Here is a 10,170-nt window from a genome sequence, read left to right as displayed (position 1 = left end):
TGACAAAAACACCCCTGATTACTAAATACATTTTTCTTTTTTCTTTTTTTAGGTTTGACACAAGTTTTAAAATACTAAGAAATGTGCTTAGAGATGTTCGACATGTATCATATTTTCTTATCACATTTTAGATCATATTTAGATGTTTCATATGAAGTGATGTGGAACTACTTACAACCATATGTGCATTTTGCACGAGATTTACACTCGTATTAAATTAGTGTTCAAAACTGAATTTAATTAGTGACGAAACCAAAATTTTATCGGAAGCCCAATAGTTAGAGAAGCTTCCACCCTCATGACCTTCAACTATCATGCCTCAACCCTAATCTTCTCCTTTAACTTTGATATTTATTAAAAGCATTTTATAGCAAAGATTTAAGATTCATATAATGGACCTAATGGTGGTACAATAACAATAGTGGCTACTAGCATACTGTTTTCTTCTCAGACCAATTAACCAATATTTTCTTTTAAACAAAACTTCAATTATTATATAGTTAAGGTTGGTGAATTCATGATATAATAGCCCCAAACCCAATTAAAAACAAGAAGAAAAGTTAGAATCATAAGGGTATTTTGGACCATAAAAAGTTGGTTCGAAGGTGGCAGCTCCTCAATTATTCCACAATTCCACGTGAACAGATTCTTCATGGCTGTTTCTGTAACCCCCTCAACATATTAAAACCAGAACCCTCCAATTATAGTAAAGGCCAGATCTCACTCTCTCTGCAGAAACATTAAGAACCCGCAAGGAAGAACAAGTCCGAACTCAAATTCAACACCAACATAAAAGATTTTGGTCCCTAAAACCCGATTGTTTAGAATCTTGTCCCGGTCCAGATTCAGTTTTGATATACCAGTACTGCATTTCCTCGCTGCAGAATAATTTCAGGAACTTCCGGTTCGCCGGCTGAAAGGATATAGTGATCCGCTTCCATTGTTAGAGCTTCTTTCAGTCCTCTATCTCCCTCACGACGTGGATGCTATGGAGTACATGTGAAGGCTAGGGTTAGTTCTTTGAGGTAATTAATCTCTATCTTTTCTGGGTTCTTCTAAATTTTGTTAATTATAAATGCATTGGCTTCATCCCCACATTTCTCAAGGAGAAGAAGTAAATATGATTTTTGCATTCTAAATTTGCATCCTGCCAATTGAGATGTTCTTAGGGCATAAAAAGACTTGGAACCCTTAATTATTTTTCTTGACTTCCTTGTTAATTTGGCTACTTTTGGTAATGTTTGTTTAAACCAAAAACATAAATCATTGAAAGAGAAATGCTAGTAATATTTGCAGGGATAATGTTAGGAATATTAAATTTTTAAACCAAATTTACATTACCCTATTTGCATTAATCGTTGCATTTAGACCTTTTCACCATTTTCAAATGATACATGTCATTTTTTGTAAAAAAAAAAAAATGTTTTAACAAAACACTTCCGGTACTGTTTACTTTTAACGAAATGACAATTTTACTCTAAAAAATCATTCCTGATATTATTCACTTACAACACATTTTTTTTTGTCTTTTTTATTAAAACTCAGAATTTTCAAACCCTTCTCATTAATTTTCCAATAAAAAAAAAAAAGACATTCAATGTTTTTGACATCATATTTTTTGTTTTTCATTAGCCAAAAGCATTTAAAGATCTCCTTTTTTGTGCAAAAAATTACGTATGCCATTTGATAAAGTGAGAAGATCCAAATGCAAAGTTTAGTGCCAAATTTACTTGCACTCCCTTTTTTGAAAAATCATAACATTTGGGCCTAATTGGATTAATAGTCGATCGAGTGAATGGTAATCAGAAAATAGTCTACGTGGTAAATAAATTAGAATTTAAACTTATGTAGTGAAGTTCGTTAGGATTTAGATCCAAAATTGAAAGTTTCGTCAACTTTCTATTAATTGTTAGTACATAACACTCACATGTGAGACTAAATTTGTCTTTTTATTTCTTTAAACTCATTATGCGCTCAACTTCATACCTCCCAGTCTGAACAGGGATCGAACTGAAATCGTCTATTGAGATATAGAGTCGAACAATGAAACCAAGAAGTCGAATAAGATGGGTGTCAGGATTCTCCGTGAGAAATCTAAGAGGGTTGTTGAAATTGTTTAAGCTGCTCACTGAAGTATTGAAAGAGGTTTTCTAGATGAAATTTTTTGTTTTAATTTTTAATTGATGTTGATTTTGATGAGTGTGTAAAATTTTAGTTAAACCTTTGATTATTATTTGGTTCATTTGGTTTTTATACGCCTTCCTTGCCGTCGAAGGGTTTCTTTTCAATCCAATTTGCCCTCATCTCAATTTCCATTTCAATTTCAAGCGACAAATGTAACTGCCACATCGTGTTTCATCATTTTATATTGAGAGGAATGATGAAAGGGTTTTTATTTTAATTTTGGGCTTAAATTCAAACAAACTTCACTACAAAAGTTTAAATTTTAATTTTTTTACTAGAGTTGTCTTCTAACTACCCTATCACCACATGAATACCAATCAACTAAGGATGTTCAGATGTTTGTTATGATTGAAAACGGTTGTTTTGCTTGAAGACATCATTTTAATTAGTGTGAAGTCATTTGTCTCATCTCGTTGATTAACTTGAGAAAAATTATGAGGTCTCAAGTTCTAGAATTTTGTGATCGTAACTAATTAGAGTTTTGAGTCAATGAGTTTGTTTTAATAACACTGTCGGCTCTAAGTTTCTGTTAATTAACTAATTAATCACGATAATCTCTATAGAGGAAAAGTAGTTAGAAGATGTCCTAGAACTCCAAACACAAGACAAAAATTTACAGGTTTGTTTTGGTTGAAGATGTTAAGGCAAAAAGGGATTAGAAAAATAATTTAAGTGCGATTAATTCCTAAACAGATCATAGCAAGGCGGCTGGTTTAAAGCTAGGGATGGTGATAATCTTGTCAGTCGGGTGAGCCAAGGCAAAACCATTGAAATCAACATCCAATTAAAGTACCAAAAACTGTTTTGGTTCCAAGTACACAGGCAGAGACATAATGGTACGTAGTTGTGTTTTGGTTTCATCTCCATAAACTGATGACACGTAAGAGTTACAGTGCTTGCTAGATGTTCTTTTGGTTTTGAGGGGTTTAAGAAATGAGAAAGTAAAAGTTCGTTTCATGATGATTTCGTTTTTTTATTTTAAGTTTTTATAGTTTGTGTTAGCGATACTTTAATAAAGAAAATATACATCGGTTAAATGAGGAATTAGGAGAAATAAGGAATGAAAGCGGATGAAGAATGATGGAAAAATCTATAAAGAGTCTCACTTTTAAAGAATAATTGGCGAATAGTTTTGCCCCCAATGCAATCTCATTTTAAGCATAAAAAGTTGCATGGTTTTTCCCGCCATTTTTGTCCCTACGCATGTGGGTTCATAGTTTGGCAGAATATTACAAGCTAACGGATTTATTATGTTCCTCGGATTTCACTGTCTTTTGTCAAGACAATAGCTATATTTTGTCTAATTATTATGTCAAATGACTTCAAAACCCTTACCACAAAACGCATTATTCCAAGATTGGTAATTAGTCTTGTGCACAAAATCGTAATTCGGCAATGCACCGTTGTTAACGAGGAGCTTGGATCTGATTAGTGTATGATTATAAAAGTCCATTACCATAAACAGATTTGCTTTCAAGAACTCGGCCAAAAAATCAAATAATTCTGAGTTCTTAGCTAACCAAAAGTTTGAATATTTTTCCAGGAAAACGCTTCATTACTTGCAGTTCTGGTCCAATCATGGCATGCAGTTCACTAGTTATTCCTACCTCGGCCGCTTCCGCCAGGACTGTAGACATTTCCAAAGAGCACAATGGTCTCCGCCAGTCTAACTCCAGCCAAGACCTTTACGTTCGTGCTACCATGCGGAGGTCTTCGTCGGACAACCATCTTTGTTGCCGCATCAATCGTATCCACGCAGCAGCAACGGAACCAAAACTAAAGAACAGCCGTTCCGTGGGGATTTTCCCGTTTCAGTTTTCGAGTTCCATTCTCCCAAACTCGGTGAGATCATTCTTTGATCCGGACATGAGTAATCATATGAGCGTAGGGGAGGACATGAGTACGGAGAACTCTGGGGAGAGCGCCAGTGAGGAGAGAAAAAGAACCAATTGGGTAGAGAGACTTGTAGAAATCAGAAGTAAATGGAGGAATAGGCAGAAAAAGGACAATGCGGATGAAGACAGCGTCTGTGAAGCGGGTGAAAATGGTGAGTGTGAAAGTGGCAGTGAGGAGGGTGGCTGTGCGGTGGATTATGCTGCAGAAGACGATGAGGGAGAAATCAGTCCTGAATTTTTCCGGAGGTTTTTGGTTCAAGTGCCATGGTCTGATACCAAGCTGTTTTCCAAGTTATCCTTCTTATGCAACATGGCCTATGCGATACCACAACTCAAGGTACGTTTTTTATTCAGCATATTTCACAAATCGAGCTTCAATATTTCTAACAAGATTAATAAATTCATCTGCTAACTCGTGCAGGAAAATGATGTAAAGAGATATTTTGACCTACAATTAGTAACAACTTCACTAGAAAAGAAAGCCGAAGAAGATGAAATCAAAGCTAAACTAGATGACGACTCTAATCGTGTACCTGTAGCTGCTGAAGTAGCTAGTGAATCCAGTTTGGAGAAAGCTGTAGAATCTGAGTACAAGCGTCCATGCCGTCCTGCTGTTGCTTACAACATTGCTGCCTCAGCCGCATCTTATGTGCGGTCACGCGATACGGATAGGATGTCACCCGGGTCCAAATTGCAGCAGGAGGGTGATGGCGAAAATCCCGAGAGGAAGGAGGGTACTCACCTCGAAGCTACAAGCCAGAGGTTGCAGTTTCCATGGCAGCATCAGCAATGACAGCAATGGTTGCAGCAGGGGAAAAGGAGAAACAAGAAACAGCAGAGGACCTTCAGTCACTCAACTCCTCACCTTGTGAATGGTTTGTCTGTGATGATTCCAGTACGTATACTCGTTGTTTTGTGATTCAGGTAAACTTTCTGCCCTTCATCCCACTAGATATGTGTTTGATAATAGCTCTCCAACAGCCTTTCAAATCCAATTGTGGGATTAAATAGGCTGATTTCATGTGGCAAAATCATTCTGATTTCTGAAACAAGGAGATATCAAGTAGCATACTTGTAAATGCTTTGACATGCAAATTGTTCTTACCTGCAGGGTTCCGACTCCCTTGCATCCTGGCAGGCAAATCTTTTCTTCGAACCTACGAAATTTGAGGTAAGCATAGATAGAGTCTTACAGAGACCTCCCTTGATACTGTCTCAGAAGGAAAAAAAATGATTAATCAAACCTTTTCATATCCTTGTACAGGGGACAGATGTACTTGTTCACAGAGGAATCTACGAAGCAGCGAAGGGAATGTACAAGCAATTTATGCCAGAAATAACCGAACATTTGAATAGACATGGTGAGCGAGCGAAGCTTCAGTTCACAGGCCACTCTCTTGGAGGAAGCCTTTCTCTCTTAGTCCACTTGATGCTGCTGAGTAGGAATTGTGTAAAACCCTCCACTCTTCAACCAGTTGTCACATTTGGCTCACCATTTGTGTTCTGCGGAGGGCAGAAAATACTTGACATACTGAGCGTGGATGAGAGTCAAATCCATTCCGTGATGATGCATAGAGATATCGTCCCTAGAGCCTTCTCCTGCAACTACCCTAACTATGTGGCTACACTTCTCAAGCGTTTAAGTGGTTCATTTCGGTCACACCCTTGTCTAACAAAAAATGTAAGCATCCTTCACAAATTATGGGTTACAGCTTTAAAGTAACCTGAAATTTTACCAATTTAACCTCAGAGAATATCATTCATGCACATAAGGCTTCAACTACGCAGTATAAAATGTTATATGAGAACCAAGAATTTGATATCGACTACCTACCTACTGAACTTTTAGTGCAGGCAAGTTTTCTAATTCACTTCTTATTGTGTGTGTTTCTATGCAGAAAATATTATATTCTCCGATGGGCAAACTATTCATTCTCCAACCTGACTGAGAACTCATCTCCTCCACACCCTCTACTTCCTCCGGGGAACGCCCTATATGCTTTGGACAAGACCCAACGTGGATTCTCTTCAAGTGTCCTTACAACTTTCTTGAACTCCCCGCATCCACTAGAAACCCTAAGTGATCCTACAGCTTATGGTTCAGAAGGTACAATTCTACGAGACCATGACTCAAGCAACTATCTAAAGGCTGTGAATGAGGTCCTAAGGAAATACACAAGGACGGTTGTTCGGAGAGTGAGAAAACAAAGGAATCTCGTGCGGCCGCTACTTACTTCACCATCTCCACACTCCTGGAGCCATGAAAGTAATCTGGACAGCAGCAGGATGGCAACTAAGAAGATACTCACGGGAGTTTGAAATTACTGTTTGTGGGTGGGGTTCGACATGCATATAGAAGATGTTCATAAGAAAATAAGTAGAGGACTTATTTCGTTCTCTCTGTTTCGTGTACATCTCTTAGATCCTAACCATCACTGTATCTATGAACTCAACCTTACGTCCTAAGTACAGAATTGTAATATTACTGTAAAGTATTTTCTTCCAATATCTTTTTTGTCTTAAATTTTCTTTAATACTAAACAATGAGTAAATAAGCACAAGCATGCTTTCCGATACTACAAATCAAACAAAGCTGACTATTAATTCCGATTAGCAAAGAAGAGGATAAAGTTTTCCACTAGCTTTGCCACCATTGTTATGCATTTCCAAATTTTATCATACAACGAAAAGTGAACTTTCTCTTCAACACTTAACCAAAGGGGGTGAGGGGAAGAACCATTCCTGCCACAAATCTTTAAAGTTTTGAAATAATAAGTATTAGCGGTTATTTACCCTCCGCAGCCATTCTTTTTCGTATCTCGTGAGTTGTGTTGAATATGCCAAGAGTAGGCTTGTCGCAGACAAAGCATTTCTTGTTCTTCGAATGATGCTGTGAATGAAAAGCATAAGGTTAGAAAATGCTTGAAAGAAACACACAGAAACAGAAAGAGACTGTTCTACTTGATATACTTGATTCATAAATCAAAAACCAAAATTTAATATCATAAAGTTATGGCAACAACAAGAAAGCGGATGACACATTAAGAAAGAGGGGTCACCTTCAGTGCACAATGCTCACAGAAGTAATGGTTGCACTTAGTTACGACAGGATCAACAAATGGTTGCCTGCAGATGAAACATGCGAAGGGCAACGAGCCATCATCTACATCATCATCATCTTCCTCAGACTCATCCACATCATCGTCACCCATAGCTAATTTTCTCTTCCTCGCTTTCTCTGCTTCATCCCACTCTTTTTCCATCTGCCAGCCAGATTTGTAGTCCCCACGATCATGCATAAACTTGCAGGAATCTCCATACCCACAGTAACCAGTCTCCTTGTAATCCTTACAGATGTCTGGCTGATAATCAAATCTCGTAGAAGTCCTGATGTGAGCAGAGGCCCTGAGAGGCCCATGGGCACCTCCTGCTTTCTCACTGGCTACTGTTAGTTCTCTTCGGATCCCAGCCTTGTAATCAGTATATCCATGGATCCCTTATACAACTTTTCATTGCCGGTGGTTTTTCCCTTTCCCTTCAAAGCCTCTTCTGCCTGCTTGAGAACTCTTTCTCGAACTGCTCAGTGCATCTCTGGAGAACTCAGTCTCAGTCTCCATAGTCGCTGTTGCCCTGCTATCATTTTCAACTTGGATTTCATTTGAAGACTCAAACTCAAAGACTGCTCTGTCATCAGACACAGAGCTCTTGGAGGGTCGTTAGAAAAAAGAGCTTGCCAGCAGCCTTTGGGGCCTTTCTTTGGTTTGATAAGGATGTCCCAGATTTTGAATCATCCTCCTCTTCATCTTCATCAGTCCTTCGCTTTCTAATGTTTTGCCTCCTTGATGGCTTCTGAAGAAGTTGCAAACGAGAAATGAAAAAAAGCTATGAATAGTGTATAGAGCATATGCAATGTAAGCATACAAAAAACATTCATCAACAACCAAAAATACCTTCCCCAGGCTCTTTATTTTCACCCAAATCTGCCATGTAGACACAAGAAAAAGAAACGCAGGAAACCAAAGCAAGTAGAACAAAGTACAGTTTCCAAGGCCTAGGTCAATTGCCACAACTTGAGTCTATTAGAGCTGAATGGCCGAACTAAGAATTGGAGAGGTAGCTCTGGATTTCTCGTTTTATGGCTGCTGGCGGAAAACAAAATTCACTTTATAAATTAACTAAAAAAACTCCAGAAATAAAGAAAAAAAGGTTCATACATGGAAATCAACCAACACTAATAAACAATGGAAAACAAAGTGCAACTCAAAAGAAAATGGCTCGACCAATAGAAAGAGAAAATTTAAACTTTATTGAAGAGAACGAGAAAGAAATTTGTAGGGTCGTTGTATCATGTGGTTTCTCAGTACTAAACCAGTAAACTCTTACCATTATGGTAAAAAAGTCCTGCAAAATTGCTGTTTCTTTCCTGGGAAAGAAATGAAACGAAAGGGAAGACGCATGAATCCTTGAGCCCATAATCAGGGCGGAACCAGGATTCCAAGCTAATTGTTGAATATATATCAAGCTTGGCTTCTGTTTTAACTAATTGATTCCTTTCTTTCCTGCTAAAACCAAAAGGAGTTCATATACCCAAGTTCATGCGCTTTATAGACACTGGTCTTAGTCTCTAATATATACCCTAATGCTGCCAATCCAGCTGACAAGAATCTAAAAGTTTCCCAAGTTAACATTTTTCCTTCTTCTGCGAATACATCCATATCTCCCAATTAAGCTTTTCACTTTTTCGAAAGAGTTTGATTAATCCCAATTATTAAGCTCACAAAAATCTAAAAGTTTCCCAAGTTTTGGCCACAACTAGCTCTACTACAAGGAGAATGAAAAATTTACTCTTAATCCTCCCAAAGTAATTCTCCTTAATCCTCCCAAATAATTATCTAAACCATCTTTGCCATTGATATCAAATGTTGAATCAATATCAACAGTAGTAGTAAGTATTTCATTACATAAATGGAGATTTGAGTATGTGGAGTATGAGATTTACGTGTAAGATATTGAACCCAGAATTTATATGGAGAATAAAAAATAATAAGAATCCAAACTTCATATCAATAGAGTATATGCTAATCAAAAATTAAAAATTGATTAACTCTAAGAAGTTGCTTCTGAATTGCATAACAATTAACAAAGTTGAAACCTTTTGGTCGTGATTCTGCAATCCCTGTCTGAAACACCGTTGAGCCCCCCTAAAGAGAAGGGTGCGAGGGTATTAAGGAAGAAGAACAAGAAAGGGGTGCTGGAAGCGGGGACTACTCTGCCGAATTGGAAACTGAGTTGGGCTTTTTGGGGATGGACTTCTACAGTGCCTCCGTGGCCTTGCTGGCCAAGTTTTCAATTTTAGATATAGCCTTGGAAATTGCTATTTGCACCCAACACCGGAAAACTTGGCATAACTAACGTATGTTATGCGTGTGTTTATTAAATTTTGAAAATAAAATTTGATCATTAAAGCCTTTTGGCACCTTCAAATAATTTTTTGTCATTGAAGAAGTTGTTTATATCTTTAACGATTGATTTTAGATAACTATTCTCTTAGTGAGAGTTCAGGGATGTAGTCAAATTAGAATTTGGAAGGATTTTAAATATATTTGTAAGCGTAGATTTGATAAGAGTTGTTAAATCTTAAAGATTTGAAAGGATTTTTATATGAATTTTGGAGGAGTTGTCTGGACCTTGTTTATACATTTGGATGGATTTGGAAAGACTTTCTTTTCATTTATATAGAGTCCAGATTTTCTGCACCCAAATACCCCTGTGACCCCTCTAAATATGCGACACGTGTCCACCCACTCACTAATCTTAATTTTGTTATTTTTTCTATTATCCTTAAACTTTTGTTAACTTCTGTTATCTACTAAATTTTTGGAAAAAGAAATTGCAAACGGCTTACAACGTATGGACTCTACCAAATATCCCTCTGTCGCGTGACTCTCCTGCTTCCTCACTGTGGCTTCCAAAGTTCTTCATTACCATGTCCAAGCACTAAACCATGGAGCCAAAAATTCATATGCATAGAGTAGAGCACGACCCTGGAGAAGGAGCAACTGTAAGTAAAAATTTTTCTTATTTTATTTGT

At 37.4% G+C, this 10,170-nt stretch overlaps 2 protein-coding genes across 2 annotated transcripts; one reads left to right on the top strand and one right to left on the bottom strand.

The window, feature by feature from the left end:
- The first annotated feature begins 3,447 nt into the window (after nt 1-3,447).
- Nucleotides 3,448-6,510, top strand: LOC103929339 (phospholipase A1 PLIP1, chloroplastic). Its single transcript, XM_048565700.1, is given in 8 exon segments — nt 3,448-4,416; nt 4,501-4,835; nt 4,837-4,873; nt 4,875-5,003; nt 5,191-5,250; nt 5,344-5,760; nt 5,978-6,025; nt 6,027-6,510. Coding segments are annotated over 8 exon segments (2,052 nt in total). The 5' UTR covers nt 3,448-3,762; the 3' UTR covers nt 6,399-6,510.
- Nucleotides 6,511-6,662: 152 nt separating this feature from the next.
- Nucleotides 6,663-9,256, bottom strand: LOC125468922 (zinc finger CCCH domain-containing protein 1-like). Its single transcript, XM_048565698.1, is given in 7 exon segments — nt 6,663-6,969; nt 7,139-7,572; nt 7,575-7,659; nt 7,661-7,928; nt 8,030-8,218; nt 8,463-8,638; nt 9,232-9,256. Coding segments are annotated over 4 exon segments (660 nt in total). The 5' UTR covers nt 7,697-7,928; nt 8,030-8,218; nt 8,463-8,638; nt 9,232-9,256; the 3' UTR covers nt 6,663-6,864.
- Between the last annotated feature and the right edge of the window lie 914 nt (nt 9,257-10,170).

The sequence above is a fragment of a genome, unplaced genomic scaffold, assembly GCF_019419815.1.
Source record: "Pyrus x bretschneideri cultivar Hongxiangsu unplaced genomic scaffold, Pyrus_bretschneideri_v1 Contig4, whole genome shotgun sequence".
Classification (NCBI taxonomy): Eukaryota; Viridiplantae; Streptophyta; class Magnoliopsida; order Rosales; family Rosaceae; genus Pyrus; species Pyrus x bretschneideri.
The sequence above is the reverse complement of the archived record's forward strand: the minus strand, read 5'-3'. Positions and strand labels throughout refer to the sequence as shown.